We start from the raw sequence: 18,319 nt of genomic DNA on the forward strand, positions 1-18,319 counted from the left end.
CAAATAATTTTAAATTGATTAAAAACACAATGCAAAACATATTTTATTTTTTTCTTTTTCATTATATTCTTAAGATCCAAAACCAACTTGTTTATATAATGGTAAGTAATTGCAGCAACATGTAAATATAGCAACCAGAAAGTTTGCGTACGGTTTGTTTCTTTTAATAATACCTTTACTGTAATAGGATTTTTGTTTAGTTTTTGCACACTTTCCATTATTTGTCATTATAATTGATCGGTTAGCGAACTCAGTTGCACATTTTATTTAAAAATGGCAATATGTAATATGAAAACATGGAAACCAAAGGAAAAAATGGTGTATTAGAAAGAAAAATAATTATAAAATTATGGAAAGATGGAAATAGTTTCCGAAATATTGGCAAAGCTATTGGGAGAACGTTTTCCTCTGTTCAATGTATAGTAAAAAATCTTAGCCCAGGTCTGGACGTCCAAGAACGCTATTATGGGTCCGAGAAGGGCGCAGCGTAATCAGTATGGCGAACCAAACTTAAAAAAAAAGTATTTGTGCGGAAACTGCTAGAAAAATTTAACATAAAGCCGTTTATTTCACTTGTGAACAGAAGAAAGGGCATTGAATTCGCTAATAATTGGAATTGTATTTTTGGAATAAGAGGTTTTCAAATTGTTTGGCGCAAAACAGGCACTGTTCTTCAGAAACAAAGTCTTGTTGGTACAGTCAAACATGGCGGTGGTGAATATATATTGTGGAGGTGCATGACGGCAAGGGTATGCATTTTGTGGGTCAGTAGAATTTATTGCATCGAAAAGTAATATAGGGGTGGGCCATGTGAAATTTGCTTTTTGAATCGGCTTTAAAAAAAAACTAATCAATATTTTTTCAAACTCTTTTTTTTTTTGAAGATTGAACATTGTCATTTATGAATGAAAAATAATATTGTTAAAATGACAACCCAAAATGACGGTCAACCCAATTTTTAAGCACATTTTCGATTGTTTGGGCTCCAATTTCATGAATGGCAACCTCGATTTCGTGTTTTAAAGCATCAATCGTCTCTGGATGGTTCGCATAGCATCTGTCCTTAACGGCTCCCCACAAAAAATAGTCCAACGGGCTTAAATCACAGCTCCGAGGCGGCCAATTGATATCGGAATTCAAAAACGGTAGCAAAAAGTTCGAGTGTAACTTTGGCAGTGTGACAAGTTGCACCGTCCTGTTGAAACCAAATGTCGTCCATGTCATCCTCTTCAATTCTCACCACATTTCCCAATTTTGTTCAAGCGTATAGCGTCCCATTTCGTAAATGTCAAACCTTTAAGTAAATTATGAACACATTTGACATGTCATTTGTGTTACCATTCTCAAAAAAATAGGTGGTTCAAAAAGCAAACGCTATATGGCCCACCCTGTATAACACTCAGTAACAGAACTCTAAACTAGCGACTCAACCGTGCGATGCCAATAATCAACTGCCTGTCCTTTTCCTTAGCTCGCGCTCGCTACCTAGTTCGGACGTCATACCCTGCTAGGATTGACTGTAGTTGACAACTCGGCCCTTACTGATGAATTGTCACCCTGGACCATTGTATGCTGACTCTAATTTGTGTGACGTACCTGTGGGAGAGAGTACATTAGCGGTTAACTACTTTGTATGGCCGAGTTGTTCGATGGCTTACGCCAAACGTCTGCTTGAATTTTTGCTGATCAGTTCGTATACGTTCGAAAGATCTATCTGATCTAAAATTGCTGTACAGGTCTTCCTCGGCGTCTTCTACGTCTTGAATGGCTTGTAGAAGACGATTCGTAGTGCCTTACTTTTGAATTTATGTACCATTGCAGCCTCATCCCAGTCCTTTTCATGAGAGTACTCTGTTGTTGTTGTTGAAGTGGTTGAGTATTTCCACTGAAATAATCCTAATTAGTCACCAGCCCAGTTTTACCACCACTGTCCTCTTGTGATGATGTCTTTTTTTTTCTAAATCAGATCCATTTAGTGAGGTCCAAGTATAGCAGCATATTCTTTATCTCGATGTCTGAGATCTCATTAATTTGCTGTAAAAAGGCTTACCGAAGGAGCAAAGTCGTGCCCTAGCTAGCCCTGGACATTCACATAGGTAGTGGAAAATACCTTCCTTCACCCCTTCCGCTTGACAGCTTCTGCAGGGGAGGTTGAATCATAGCTGTATGATCCATTACTTTCCAATGGTCTGTTAGGGTTGCAGTGATGCGTTAAATGTTTGGTCGAGAGCATCCTAACAGGTGCTTCGTCATTTGGATTTTTTGTTGTAATGCAGGCAGTTAATTGCTTCCATCTTTTTTCAGCTAAAGCACGATAGTGTGAAGCAATGGATGCTCTTGTGTTGAGTGGGGTGGAGGCGGTGGCACTCTGCTATGTCTGGTGTAGAACCTTTTCTTGCTAGCTAATCCGCTATCTCATTACCCCGTATGTTCCTATGACTGGGAACCCATATCAGGGTAATTTCAAGCTAGTGACTAAATAATTCTAGTTCCTCTCTACACTGTAGGACTAGTTTGGATGAAATGGAGTTGGAGTCTAAGATCTTGATAGCTGCTTGACTGTTTGAAAAGATAGCTACTCATGCACAAACTTCCTTGTAGAAGGGGTATCATCGACATGTACCTTAAGTTGCAGCTTGACCTCCTTTGTCCAGGTGGTGAAAAGTGTCGCCGTGGATTTAGTGCGAAAAAGTTGTAGGTTTCTCGCAGTGAAGAAGCGAGAAAGGCTGGCGACGTAGTCGTTTACTTTGGTGCATAGGCCATCAATGTCATTGCCCGACGCCATTATTGTGCAGTCGTCGGCGTATGAGACCAGGGAGACTCCGTCTGGTGGTTGGGAGAGTTTCGAAATGTAGAAATTGAAAAGCAAGGGTGAAAGGACACCACCCTGCGGTACTCCTTGCTTAATTTTTCTCTGTTTAGACGTTTGATCTCCAAATATCACCGACGATCAGTGACGACCACTCAGGTAGTTAGCGGACCACCTCTTCAGCCCTGGCGGGAGTGTCGACTGTAAAATGTCATCTCGTAGCGTGGCGTGGCTGACTCTGTCGAAAGCCTTTTATAAATCCAACGCTACTAGGACAGTCCTTGGTGAGAAATTCTACTCCCAGTGGACCCAGCTTTTTCAGCATCAGCATGTTTAATTCGTCAGGGCCACTGGCTTTTGATGGTTTCATGAGTTTGCTGGCCCCCTGAACCTCGTCGCTTTAGAAAGTAGGTGGCGCACTGTTGTATGTCAGTTTGTGCAACCGTCTGGTAGCCAAACGTTTGGATCTGTCGACCGGAGGATGCAGTATAAATTGCCGGCTAAAGTAGCTCGCGCATCTCTTCGAATCTGACGAAGCACGAAAGTTGAAGGTGATATCCACCTTGTCGTTGCGCTTCGTCGGGCTCGACAGGGACCTTACTGTGGATCAGAGCTTGCTCACGCCAGAGATGAAGTTGCAGGACTTCAGATGCTCTTCCCATTTAGTCCGCTTATGTCGGGTTACCAGTTGCCGGATCTCCGAATTGAAATCCTTTATTCGAGGATCGCCGGAATTGGCCTGGCGTAGGCGATCACGCTCGTTCGCCAGAAACGCTGCTTCTGCTGGGAAATTGGGGCGTATGTCCCGGATCCGTCCAGTGGGTATGAAGCCGGGGCGGCTATGATCACCTTGCGGAATGCACGTTGGCCTGCGCGCACATCGGTGGAAATGGGTAGAGCGGCAAAGATGCCGTCAGTAAATTCCGCGAATCCGGTCCAATCAGCTTTGTTGAAGTTGATGTATGACCGGTGATCCGCGGAAACAAGGTAGGCAGGTTTCTCGATCGAGATGATAATGGGCAAGTGGTTTGATGCAAGCGATAGCATAGGTCGCCAGGTTATGCTATTTATCAGACCTGCGCTAGCAATTGTGATGTCAGGCGAGCTGCTGCAATTGCCCACTACCCTAGTGGGGGCGTCGTCGTTTGCAGTGCTGAATGTCGAATCGTCTATCTGCTCTGCCAATTGCTGCCCCCTACGATCATTTGGCAGGTTTGAATGCCAAAGATCGTGATGCGCATTAAAGCCAACTACTACCAATCGGTTTTCACCTCTGATGAGCGCACCAATATCAGGGAGATATCCTGCCGGGCAAAAGCTGACAGGGGGTATATAGATATTATAAATTTCGATCTCGGCATCGCCTAACCGGACAGCTATACCTTGACATTCTTACACAAGCAAGCATGTTATGGTACAAGAATGGGAAGTGTTGAGAGTAGGCCCTCATTCTCTGATCACAGATACACAAGCTTTTAGGTCATATTCCGCTCAAAAAATAAACTTATATCCTTTAGAAATCCTAAGGATACGCACTGGGACTTGTATAGGGATATACACACCAAATGATACCTCTGAAATATAGGTCACACGTTGCACTTGAGAAAGGGGTTGAATTGTTTGTAACCGCTCTCGTCAAAGCCTTCAAAAGATCTTGCCCCCCAACACGTAATAGACGCAAGGTGAAGCCTCCTTGCTGGAACAAGGAATTAGGAGCACAAAGGCGTAGGATACATGAACTCTATAGGTTAGCCTAAGTTGCAGACAATGAATTCTGTTGGAAGGAGTATAAATATCTACTAAAAGTATACAAGAAAGAGATACGTAAAGCCATGAGAGAATCTTGGAAAGACTTCTGTAGCAGTATGGAAGACACTAACGAAGTGGCTAGACTTAGGAAACTGTTATGCAAAAATCCGTCTATACCAAGAACAATACGAAAAATTAAGGGGAGTGGGCTGACAGCTGTGAGGACTCTATAGAAGATCTGGTCAGCACACATTTTCGAGGGTGTGCGGACACTACAGATCTCGAACCAAGGGGAGATATTGTGCACGACATCCCGACGAACGTAACTGCGACCAATTAAATAGAATGGGAGATTGGACACCGTCAGTAATGTGATGAATAACACGCTTAAAACGATACACCAATGAGCATCTCGCGCAGCGCTAAGGATAAACGCCGGAAAAACGGCATGCTACTTTTTACCAGGAAGTACAAGGTCCCGACGTGGAACCTCCCGAAGCTAGGCAACAACGAACTACTTCTCAAAGATCATGCAAGGTACCTCGGAGTAATACTAAGCAGTAAATTGCTGTGGATGCACAATGTTGAGGAAAGGGTGAAAAAGTTCAGTAAAGTCCAGTTTGTAACGCATTGTACGCATGTAAAAGAATGCTGGGCATTACTTGGGGTCTATCACCCTCTCTGATGCATTGCTGCTACACGGCATTAGTTAGACCGATATTGCTGTATGGGGCCTTAGTATGGTGGCCTGCGACAATAAAACTGAGGATTCAGCGACTCGCTGCTCTGTGCATAACTATTAACCGTATGGCGGAAAACATGGCAGCGAAATTCGCCAGGAGGTTGGGGGCTGCTGGAGTATTCACCTGCAGAACCTTCGGTCACAGCTCAATAGGAAAGTGGAGTTCAGGTTGCACAGACTACATGACTCCGTACTTTAGTTGGGAGAGAAGGTTTCGCACTACAATTGAAGAGGAGGGATGGCACAAAGGCATGAAGTCTGGCCATAGAACTTTTCACATCTTTACAGACGGCTCTAAAACTTCAGATGGAGTGGGAGCGGGTATTTAGGGCTCAAAACTAAAGATACGGCAGCCTATCACGCTGCCAGACCATGCAGTATTTTCCAAGTGGAAGTGTTTGCTGTGGGGAAAGCCGCGGAGCTAGCCTACCCTAGAACGAGAAAGAACTCAACAATTAATATATACGTGGAAAGTCAAGCAGCAATAAAAGCAATAAGCTCATATTGTATTAAGTCCAAAAATGTTCGACGGAGCAGGGAGACCATAGAAAGGCTAGCCGCAAACAGTAGGCTGCATATCTATTGGGTGCCTGGTCATAAAGGCATTATGGGGAACGAAATATTAGATGAGATAGCAAAAAGTGCAATTAGACTACCTTTTGAACAAGAGAACGATTTACAATGAAATGGACGACTACATGAAAAGGCGAGTGGAAGTTAGGTGGACTAATCTAACCACATACAAAACAGCAAAAGACATTTGTAGAACTAACGACAAAAAACTGACTCAAATCGTACTTACGCTCTCGCGAAAGAACTGCAGAACTATCATAGGTATGCTAACAGGTCATTATCTATTAACTGCACATGCGTACAAGATAGGGATTGCTAACACGGACAAATGCAGGAAATGCAGAAGGAATGTTGAGGAAACTTTAGAATAACTTCAGTGCGCCTGTTCGGCATTATTAAAAACGGGTCTGGATTACCCAGCGCTGCTTAGATTCACCAAAAGCGCTGACATCCTACATAATGTCTTCTTCAGGTATTCATAGAGGTCGGTCTCCATCTAGTATCGCTAGGGACCAAAAGGTCTATGCGTGGGTTGTTGGCAACCAGGCTAACTTAACCTAGTTGATTAATGCATATGTGAACGTATTATAAGGACACGATGATGAGTTTTCACTTACATGGGGCTCAGATATGTTGGTTTGTGACAGCTGACATGGAACGTACGTTCACATCGGTGATGGTGCCCACACTCTTATAGAGTCTGATGACAGTAATAGAGATACGTTATGGAATGACGAGTCCCTGCCAGAAGACATATGAGAGGGAGATCGAGCGTTTAGCGCATTTGACGTATGCAAAGGCAACAACAGAGGGATGAAGTGCTAAACATTCATAAGGGATGTACGAGACCCGTACACGAAATGGTCAGCGTAGTCAAAAACGAAAGTGACGTTTGCTGAAACAGTGTCTTCTCCACTAACGCGTGAATAATAAGTGTGTAAAAGCCCTCATCCTATCAACCATTAATTACGGACTAGCTGTTTATGGATTACACGCCAAACAAAACTTAAAGGTGCTTGCTGCCCCCTACCATGCCGCAGTGCGCAGATCCATACGCGCCTTTCCGACATCGCCCATAAAGGCCATTCTTGCCGAATCGGGCCTTCCGTCTCTATACGACAACATGGAGGACAAAATATTCAGGCTCTATCCAAAGCTTACTCAAAGCCTCAACCTTTTTATTGGCAAAGACTTCCAATCTGCAACCTCACGCGTATCCACACCAAAAATACCCTCATCAATACACACCTGCGCCTTATTTGCTAAGCAAGCGGAACTACCCTCTAAACTACACACTCTGCGGTACACCAATCACCCACCGTGGGCGGTTAGCAACAAACTTTTTATCAACGACCTAGTTAACTTACGTAAAGAGAATACCCCAAACGCGGTTTACAGGGCCAAGTTCGCCGAATCCATCGCAGAATACAAATTTAACGGGTGGAAATTGATTTTTACTGACGGGTCAAAAGGATCCCACACTTCTTACGCAGTGATAACAGAAAATCAGGAAGTTATCGCGTACGGCCTTCTATTTTCAGTCTGCTCTATTTTCACCGCTGAAGCAACCGCCATACTACAAGCCGTTCAATACTGCGCCAAAAGTAAGGGTAAGCATATAATTTGCTCCGACAGTTTGTCCTGCTTCCAAGCCATTAAAAACAACAAAAAATCAAGCAAAATAATCGATAGTATCAAAAACACACTAATAACCCATCGGAGCAGCATCAAAATTATGTGGATACCTGGGCACTCCGGCATCCAGGGTAACACACTGGCAGATACAATTGCCAAAGACATGTCCATCACACCAACAGTCACACCACAAATCATTCTACCCAGCGACATACACCGACTCATTCATGTACAGAGGCAAACCAAGTTACTTCGCGAATGGTCGTATTACAAACATCATTATTCCAACATCAACCCTAAACGATCCAAACCTACATATACAACATCGGTACCCACCAACCACATTACCCCATACACACGACTCCGTATTGGACACACCATAATCACCAGCGTACACCTATTAAAGGGTAATACACCCAACACCTGCCCCTTCTGCCAAGCAACAGTCAGTGTACATCACCTACTGGTATCCTGCCCAGAACTTGCTTCTCATAGGCATCACCACTTCAGGAGCACAGACCCTCTTCTACTTCTAAAAGAAGCCACTGAAGAAAACATCAAACATATTTACAAATTTCTGAAGGACACCGACCTACTCCGTCGTGTCTGATTCAACATACAGTACATCACGAGACAGCCGAAAGCCTCTGCTGCTAGCGCTGCGTTTGCTTAGTTTACTTTTAATTTTATTATCATGTAAGCTCTAAAAAATAAAAAAAATAAAAACATAAAAATAAAAATAAAATAAATGTGTGAAATGTAGTAAAATAAGAGTTGAATTGTGAAAAATTGTGTGTTGATTGAAATATGGATATGTGAAATGTATACCGATACCAATAACTTCGTACTATCGATAAAGTTGATTATTTAAAATATCGTCAATATCGATACGGTCAGTTAGATCCATTCCTAGGTTTTATTTTGATGAAAATATAAATCATAATTTCATGAAAATGTCGGATCGGAAACAATTCGCTCGTTCCTCGTTAAAGTTAATAGAAACATTAGAAAAGCGTAGATTAAACGATAGTCTAGAAAGAAAACGTGTTAAGGATGAGATTAAGGCAAGAGAAACTCCTGAAGAGAAGCGGGCTCGGCGCTTACTAGAAAGGGAAGCGAAAGAAATGCGTCGTCGAGAGCGAATGGGTTGGGACACAGAGTATCAGCACTACACCGATCAAGACAATCCATTCGGTGACTCTAACTTAACGTCTACATTTGTTTGGGCCAAAAAATTGGAGAAAGAAGGCATTCGAGATGTTTCAACAGAAACGGTGGATATTCTTTCGCGACAGAAACTACTTGAAAACAGACTAGAACTTGAAAAAGTAAAAAAACGGCGAATGGAACGTGAATTAGAAAAACAAGCACGTGAAGAACAGTCTATTTTGCAACAGCGTGTAAAGGAAGCAGCCCAGTTTCAAGAGTGGGAGTTGCAGGAAGATCAATTTCATTTAGAACAAGCACGATTGCGTAGCATTATAAGAATACAAGACGGTCGGGCAAAACCCATTGATTTGTTAGCTCAGTATTTGTCGGGGTTTAAACCAGAGGATACAAATGAAATACAAATGCACGAACCATATGTACTTTTGAATGGCCTTAGTTTAAAAGATCTTGAAGATTTACTAATTGACATTAAAATCTACGTTGAGTTAGATAAAGGCAACAATATTGATTTTTGGAATGATATGACAGTGATTGTAGAAGACGAGTTATTCAAGCTTATGAAGAATGCAAACAATTCAAATAATGAAAGTGGGTCTGGCGTTCGCAGAGAGGGAATACATGACTGTGTAGCTAAAGATGTTGCTGAAATTTTTCGAAAGAAAAATACAAATCAACTAAATGAATTGCGGACAAAAATAGAAAATAAAATTAACTCAAGATCAGATGGGGTAGACATTAGTTATTGGGAAAGCCTATATTCTCAATTAAAGGCACATATGGCACGAGCTCGTTTGCGTGATAAGCATCAGGAAAACTTGCGTCAAAAACTGAATCTCCTTAAAACTAAACCTGATGAATATGATCGCTCCGACATTCCATCTACATCGAATTATCGGGATGATACGAATTCCACAAATTTGGAAGCAAACAATATTGACAATAAAGAATCCAATAATGATCTAAATATTTTAGAACGATTTTTCAATTTGTACGAAGAAGGAAGATATAGTCCAAAATACTTTGTAAGTATTGATGGTGAAAATACTTTGCCAATTATGACCGAGGAAGAAAATGTTAGTGCCGTTGAAAGAATACGTGCGGACGCGACAAAAAATAAGTCAAATAAATGTTCTTTTACGGATGAAGAAAGTCAGATATGTAATGCTATGCGTAGAGATATGGGCAAAGATGAAGCTGAATTTTCTGTAGAAATACCATTAGAAGTAGTTCAAGTATCGTCCGATAAGTATAGACCGCGTAAACCCCGATATTTCAATCGTGTACATACTGGATTTGAATGGAATAAATATAATCAAACACATTACGACATGGATAATCCCCCACCGAAAATAGTTCAAGGTTATAAATTTAATATTTTTTATCCGGACCTTATTGAAAAAAACACTACGCCTCAATATTTTTTGGTAAGCAATAAATTTTCATTTCATTTATTTATTTACAATCGAATAGACCTATAACACTTTCAGATCATTCACATTAAAATTTTCGCTAATTTGTTACTTGATACATTTTTATAGCATAAATAGTCGCATATTAACCGGGGTTTAGTCGCTAGGCAAATACAAACGCAAACGGTCGCAACCGGGTAAAAATTACCACATAAATACGTCTATAAATAATTAAATATTTATTTATATCAAAGTTCCTTAGTTTATTTTGTTTTTCTAAACTATTAGCTATAAATTTAAAAGTGTTTTTATTACTTGTGTGGTATTTTTTACTTTGTAGCGACGAACGCCGGGTTAATTATATCGCAAAATCATGTTATTTATGTATGTACATCCTTTACCATAAATCATAATACTTACATTATATACTAATGCCACTGAGGCTGTCGGAACGGACATGATCCGAGCAGCCCAATTACAATTTTCAATTTTTCAGTTCTGTTCGTTTACGTTCTTTGTCAAGGATGTTGCCACCCAGTAGTGTACTACATCGCCCCTCTTCCAGAGGTAGCATCTGGGAAAGGCAATCCTTGCTATTTGTTTTGTTGCTGGATAACGCCAGCTAAGCCTTCCGATGGATACTGTGACTGCTTACAATTGCATTAGTAATTGAAACGCAGGTCCTTCGTGCTCGAAACTTCATTCTTCTATTGGAGCACTTTCATCGATGTCTATAAAATCGCTCTTTAAGTGATCACCTCTTAATCTGCTGTAGGTGGTGTTGGACTCCGATGACGGCTTTCGGGGGTCGGGAGCTTAAGAAGGTAGTGATGGTCTCCCTATGAATGTCGTTTATTGTCTGTCTAAACACGGTCTGGTCCAGTAGATGTGTGTTCATTTTGTCCTGGATCTCGTCGGCGAAATTGAGGAGGTGTCTCTTGACGTGCCTGGTAGGTGGCTCAGGCTCTTGCAGGAGTCTGCAAGGGTTAAACCAGTGGTAGTATTCCAGCAGGAACTGTTTGTTGAGTAGTTTATAGTGCTCCTTTACTGGTAGTATCTGTGTCTCGTTGTGAAGGTGTTGAAGAGGGGACATCAGCAGCCAACCTGTCGCTGTCCGAATAGCAGTGTGTTTTGGCAAGTCTGAAGCTTTTTGCACACTGCGTGTCACTAGTTCCAGCCGACCAGACAGGCGCAGCATAGTTTAGAACCGACCGGCCAATTCCCTTAAATGTCGATAGCATTGTTTTCAGTCGAATAGGATTGTTAACAGTCGGAATTACTGTGTCATCGACTTTTACCTTGAGTTGCAGTTTGACCTCCTTTGTCCAGGTGGTAAAGAGTGTCGCCATGGACTTTGTGGGGGAAAGTTGGAGATTCCTCGCCGTGAAAAGCAAAAAAAGGTCGGTGAGATAGACGTTCTCTTTGGCGCACAGGCCATCAATGACATTGCCCGACGCCATTATCATGCATTCGTCAGGGTATGAGACCAGGGAGACTTCCCCTACTTGTTGGGGGAGCTTCGATAAATAGAAGTTGAACAGCAAGGATGAAAGGACACCACCCTGCGGAACACTTTGCTTTATCTTCCTCTGTTTAGATGTTTGGTCTCTAAAAATCATTGACGAGTGAGAACTGTTCAGATAGTTGGCGGACCACTTCAGCCCTGGCGGGAGTGCTGACTGAAAAATATCATCTAGTGGCGTGGAATGGGTGACAGTATATAAAGCCTTCTTCAAGTCCAACACTACTAGAACAGTCCTCTCGCAAGGGCGGTTTTGGTTAAGCCCGTGGTTTATCTGGGCATTTATGACGGCTGTTGTGGTACTGTGCACTCGTCGGAAACCATGCTGATGTGTGGCTGGGGTCAGGTGAGAGTAGGAGGGCTTTAAGAGTCGTCACCACTGGGGAAAGGAGACTTATCGGCCGATTAGACCCTTGTTTGACGGGTTTCCAGGTTTCAGTAGTGGGACCACTTTCCACTTGACAGGAATTACAAGAGTGACCATTCACCTTGTGAACTATACTCTCAATGGACCCAAGTTTTTCAGCATCGACATATTAATGCTGTCAGGGCCAATGGCTTTTGGTGATTGCATTTTGATGAGGGCCCCCTGAATCTCATCACTGGAGAAAGTAAGTGGCACACTGTTGTTCGGAAGTTTGTGCAGCCGTCTGGTTGCACGACGTTTGGATCTGTCGACCGGGGATGCAAAGTGTCCGACGAAGTGCAACCGTTGATGATGATATCCACCTTATAATTGTGCTTCGTCGTGTTCGACAGGGACTTTACGGTGGACCAGAGCTTACTCACAAAAGTTGTGAAGTCGCAGGTCTTCAAGTGCTCTGGCCATTTTGTCCGCTTATGTTGGGTGACCATTTGCCGAATCTCCAAATTGAGATCCTTTATGCGGGGATCGACCTGGCGTAGGTGGTCACGCTCGGGATGGGAAGAGCGGCGAAGGTGTCCTCGGTGAATTCCGCGAAATTGGCCCAATTAGCTTTGTTCAAAGTCATTAGCAACCGTATTTCACCTCTGATGAGCGCACCAATATCAGGGTGATATCCGGGTGACAGGTGATATGTACATATTATATATTTTGAGCTTGGCATCGCTTGACCGGACACCTATACCTTGACATTCTAAGGTGCTGTCGCTGCGGTCGATGCATTCATCGATAAGACGGTACTGCACTGCGTGGTGGACTATACACGCTAGGCCTCCACCGTTATCTCGCGCGCGATCCTTTCTGTGCACGTTATAACCATCCCTGGTAATCAGGGAGGAGCTGGCGAGCAGTTTCTTGGATCGCAGCTATCTTGATACCATGCCGGCTCGTAAAGTCGACTATCTCATCTATCTTGCTCATGAGTCCGTTGCAATCAAGTTAAAGGAGATTGAAGCTCTTCGGGAGTACAGTCGTAACTCGGGGTGTAAGATACGCGTAAGGTTGTCTGTATTGGTCCTGCTATGCGTTCCGCAGTTGTTGTTGCGGCGTGATGGTGATGGGCGGCCGCGCCATAAAGGGCGGTTGAGGCTGCAGAGCTCTGCAGCAGGGGGCAACGTAGTCGTGTGTCCACTCACGGGTGGTGCGCAGGTCAGATCATCTCGGACAAATTATTGTTGTATTAGTTCTTGTTATTGTCTGTGACTGAACACTGACTTGGAAACTCAGTCGACTAAATTTGATAATTTCGGCTATACTATGCTTGTTGCACGATACCGGGTGCACGGCGCTGGCTCGGCCTGTCGTTGTAACAAGTGAGCGACGCACATCAAACGATTGATTGACTTTGAATTTTAGGGAGTGCGCTGCGGCCCGACGTTAATTTCAAATGAACTTGGACGTTTGCAACGGCAATACTTCTATGGCATCAATGTACTCGTTTATATGTAAGTATGAATGATGCAATGACTGGCTGTTAGCTACAATGACTGGCTGTCGCGACGAATTGGTCGAAGAAAACGGCTGCTTTACAATGAATCCTTATGAGACGGCTGATAGTTGCAAGAATGATGATGATGAAATATTCCCTTCAACTTACGCACATAAAATTTGGTACAAAAGCCATCAACAAAATATAAAAACAAAACAAAAATTGTGTACCAGACTTTACGACAGACTCAAACTTAATTGAACGAAATTAGTGAAATATATTATAGTACGAGATCCGGCTGCAGATTTGGTGTAGTCATCGAGTACATGCTGAAATCCACATTTTTACCCACATTTATGATTAGGAGAATAAAAATTCACCACGGTGCCAGTAGAAATGTGGCCGAAAGTATTTTTAATTAAATTATTGTTAATTGATTTTGCGGGAAAAATTTAATTAACCAAGTTTTGAGATAAAATATCGTTCGGTTTACTGCAATAGGTGTAAAGACTTAAAAAAACCGTAGTTGCCGTTGCGCGCTTGGCCGCACCTCTCCGCAGCCAGGTATAAACAGGTATGATTTCGATATATTTATACATCCATAACATTGATCTGTTATAGATCAAAATATAGCTAATTTTTTTCTCATCATTATGATATACGGCAACCTAATTAAATCTGGCCGCAAGTTAGGGTTGCTAGCAGTTAAAGATGGGAAAAATTGAAGGTTGGGTGAGAGGAAGCTAGCGCGTAACATCACTAGTCTAACAAGGATAGCGATTGCCAGCTGTACGACATTTTAAGGCTAAGAATAAGAAAATAAGAATAATAGTTTTTAACGAAAAATACTTCGAAATTAGCACTGTATAATTTATATTATAACTATAACCTGTATTTTTTTTGTATTAAATTGAAATTTTACTTACTGTAAGTGTTTTGAATCTACCGAAGATTTTGGATATCATACAGAGTGCCATAAAAAAATTACAGTTTTAAAACAAAAAGATAAAGAAGAATTTGAAAATTTGAAAGGGAGGGGAACAGAAGAGGGGAGGAACCAGACAGAATCCAAGGCTTGGATTAGAGGATTTGAGGATGACGACCAACGAGTCGCGATTTATTTTCGTGTTAACCGCTTCAAGCTGCTAATGAATTTCACCAGATGTGTGATATTTATTCCCGCAATATCCGCTTGTTTAGCGAAAAAGTGAGAGCCCAGATGACTAAACCTTAGACCGACGAGAGCAGGGCAGCTGAGAAGAAGGTGCTGAGATGATCCCACCTCGTCCTCCAGACATTTTCTGCAGAAAGGACTTGTAGCAATGCCAAGCCTCACCGCATGTCCGTTAGGTGACAGCGTCTGGTGAGGATACCTACCAAATTCGATAGCTGTAGTTTTGTTAGCCTTAAAAGTTCGGTCGAACACATTTGCGCACTCCCCGAGAGTCCCGCGTAACCTTGGCACAATTACGTTCTGGATATTGTAGCAGGTTAAACTCCTACCTATCCAGAATCGACCCCGACATAATAAACATATATCCAGCATGTGAAGGCACCCCGCACGACACTAACCACCTTTTCACATGCCCCATTAAACCCACTCATCTAACACCCCTCTCCCTCTGAACCCAACCAGTCGAAACAGCTAGTTTCCTGGGCCCAGTAATGGAGCATAACAAACAGTAAGTTTCCGGGGCGTACCTTTAGATGATTTAGACGAAGACGACCGGTGATTTACACTACACTGTTGCTGCAACAACAACTGCTTTTATTCCGAGTAGGAGTTTGTCATAATATCACTAATTTAATTTTTTTCTCTTTACTTTCAGAGTCAATGTGAGGACAATGCTGACTTTGCTGTGCTCCGGTTTCACGCAGGACCACCGTATGAGGACATTGCCTTTAAAATAGTACACAGGGAATGGGAATTCAGCTACAAACGTGGATTTCGGTGCCAGTTTCACAATAACATATTCCAGCTGTGGTTTCATTTTAAGAGATATAGATATCGTCGATAAAATCTCATTTCTGAAATTAACAGTTTATTATGCTCCTTTTTTATTCCAATGTACATATGTATAGTGGTATATTCAGTGTTGCCAGATTAATATTATTGTAATGTTGGTTTTTTGTTTTGAAAAATGAAAAACTTTTTTTAACCAAAAAAGTGTAACCAACAACGAAAAGATTTTTTAGAATTAGTGTTATTAAATTTTATTAAATATAAATAACAAAAAAAAATCATTTAAAGCAAAATTAGAACAGTTTGAACAAAAAGGGTATAAAAACTGGAATATTAAATTACATTTTGCTTTAATGAAATTCAGTTTCATTATTTTTCGTAAATTGCTTTGTTCATTTTTTTAAACATTTGATCGATACCTCAAATTTAGTAGTCTGAATAAATCGTTTGTTCTTAAAATACCAGATAGTGCTGGAATTTCTAATTTATTTCTTTTTGTTTTATTTAAATTTATTCTTTCCACATTTGCAGGGCGACTGAGTGCAAAGGACACTGAAACCACTTGTTTTAAAAGAAGAAATTCCGCATCTCCATCGCCACTTTTTATCTTAAAAATGTACTCTTCTTTTTCAGAAATACAAAGAACTTATTTGATGCCAGTGTCGGATTTCTAATTGAAATAAAACTACCAAAGCTCAAATTTATTGGGCAATCTTTATTATTTTTGTGTAGGTAAAGGTAATCCCGCGGCCGCCGTAGCCGCGTGACTACCATTCGGAATTCACAGAGAGAATGTAGGTTCAAACTCTGTGGAACACCAAAATTAACAAAAAGTTTTTTCTAATAGCGGTCGCCATTCGGCAGGCAATGGCAAACCTCCGAGTGTATTTCTGCCATGAAAAAGCTCAAAAATATCTGCCGTTCGGAGTCGGCTATAAACTGTAGGTCCCTCTATTTGTGGAACAACATCAAGACGCACGCCACAAATAGGAGGAGCTCGGCCAAACACCAGAAAAGGGTGTACGCGCCAATTATATATATATATATATATATATATATATATATATATATATATATATATATAAAGATAATCCCTTTCAAATATTGGCCGCAAATGCGCCGTAATTCGGCCATTCGTAAACACCAATTCTGAATGACTCGTTGGAGGACTTCGGTCTGTATCTCGCGAATAACTTTAGTAATGTTGGCTTCCAATACTGTTCTTGAATGACTTCGGGTTGCTCTTCAGCACAAAAATGGCAATGTTATTTATTGACGTAGTCATTAAGCCAAAATAGTTCTCATCGCTGAACGGTTATGTACATATACCATAAGTTGGCCTGAGCGTGGGATGAACACTTTTCACAGAGCGTCGATTTTCGTAATACAATTGTAATGTTTGTAAACGTTGTTGAAACGTAAGTCTTTCCATGATTAAATCTTAATGAATACTGAAAGAATTATGTATTTAGTTTCACAGTTGTTACGCGTGATCTGTCAAAAAACCTATTGGTAAAAGTACCTCGAATCTGATCACCCATTATTACATAGTTTTAGAAGTCTTATAGTGCGATATTACGAAAAAAAAATGTAGTTTGTTTTTATCGTTAGATTGCCAAAGTCAGCTAATTACTTCTAATGCGAACTACTTGAAGGAAGTAAACCAGAAACCCAAAAAAGATCAGCTCAATCTATCGCGTTTTAATTGTTTTGCGTATTCGAGCTATTATCGCAATAATTTCTTAATTTAATTTCTTCTGGATATCGGATGCTGTTGATAATCTGCAGAAGTTATTTAGAATAGAACGTTATATTTGTGAAGAAGTATGGAAATTTCAACTGCGTTATATATAATATATACCGCCATTAGAAAAAACGTTTTTATCAATTAATGCTAGCTTTAATCTGTCTTAATTTGATCGTTAATTATTATTGATAAGGGCTAAACATTTACGACCATCTAAATATTAAAGGTGTATGGGCTGTTGGCGTAGACCTTCTCTTTCTCGTGGCCCTAAAGAAAAAAGTCACAAGTCACTTTTTTTTTAAGATATTGGTATGGCGCAGAAGCGTGGACGATGACAACATCCGATGAAGCGACGCTTGGAGTGTTTGAGAAAAATATTCTGCGTAAGATTTTTGGACCTTTGCACGTTGGTAACGGCGAATATCGGAGGTGATGGAACGCTGATCTGTATGAGCTTTACGACGACATAGACATAGCACAGCGAATAAAGATCCGGTGGCTATGTTGGCTGAGTCATGTCGTCCGAATGGATACAAACTCTCCGTCTCTGAAAATATTCGATGCGGTACTAGCTGATGGTAGCAGAGGAAGAGAAGGACTTGGCTTCACTTGGTGCAACTGTTCGCTTTGTTAAACTCGGCCAAAATCGCGTAAGCGGTTATCGCGCCAATTAAGAAGAAGAAGAACCAGGGAAGAGGTGCTTGACCCCACTCTGGCTTCTTCCAAACTGAACGCGCCTGCCCGCTTTAAACGCTCCCTAGGAAAAAAAACCGCCTTGGTGGGCAACAGAGCTTTCTTAGTTTAGGCCTTCGAGCAGGAACCTTTAGGATGGGAACTGTATAAAGTAAGGCTGGGAATTGATAAGTCCGAAATTAGGAAGGCCAAGAGGGACTCTTGGGGAAGCTTCTGCGGAAGTGGAAATGAAGCAGGACGTTGGGCGAAGAACCATTTCCCGACGAACCCAGCATCTACACTGGCCTGAGAAGCACACGAATCTGTATTCGAAGCTTTGGCGGGTTGCTGGATACGCGCCGCTTGGCTTAGGTCATCGACTCCTTTAGGCTCTTCAAATCGCTTGGCCGTGAAGGCATCATACCTTCCCAACTGCAGAAATCTGCGAAGGTATCATGACGTTGTGTTGTTGTGA

General features: G+C 41.6%; 1 protein-coding gene across 1 annotated transcript; it reads left to right on the forward strand.

Moving 5' to 3' along the window:
• The first annotated feature begins 8,398 nt into the window (after nt 1-8,398).
• On the forward strand, nt 8,399-15,600 carry LOC129238463 (splicing factor Cactin). Its single transcript, XM_054873489.1, has 2 exons — nt 8,399-10,102; nt 15,292-15,600. The coding sequence occupies exons 1-2, from the start codon at nt 8,456-8,458 to the stop codon at nt 15,478-15,480; spliced, it is 1,836 nt and encodes a 611-aa protein (XP_054729464.1). The 5' UTR covers nt 8,399-8,455; the 3' UTR covers nt 15,481-15,600.
• Nucleotides 15,601-18,319: the final 2,719 nt, after the last annotated feature.

This window comes from Anastrepha obliqua, chromosome 2 (assembly GCF_027943255.1).
Source record: "Anastrepha obliqua isolate idAnaObli1 chromosome 2, idAnaObli1_1.0, whole genome shotgun sequence".
In the NCBI taxonomy this organism is placed as follows: Eukaryota; Metazoa; Arthropoda; class Insecta; order Diptera; family Tephritidae; genus Anastrepha; species Anastrepha obliqua.

Bases quoted from the DNA above. Each gene is read 5' to 3' on its own strand.
- LOC129238463 (XM_054873489.1), top strand. From the start codon at position 8,456: ATGAAAATGTCGGATCGGAAACAATTCGCTCGTTCCTCGTTAAAGTTA. The intron at 10,103-15,291 runs GTAAGCAATAAA...CTTTACTTTCAG, and splicing joins CTACGCCTCAATATTTTTTG to AGTCAATGTGAGGACAATGC.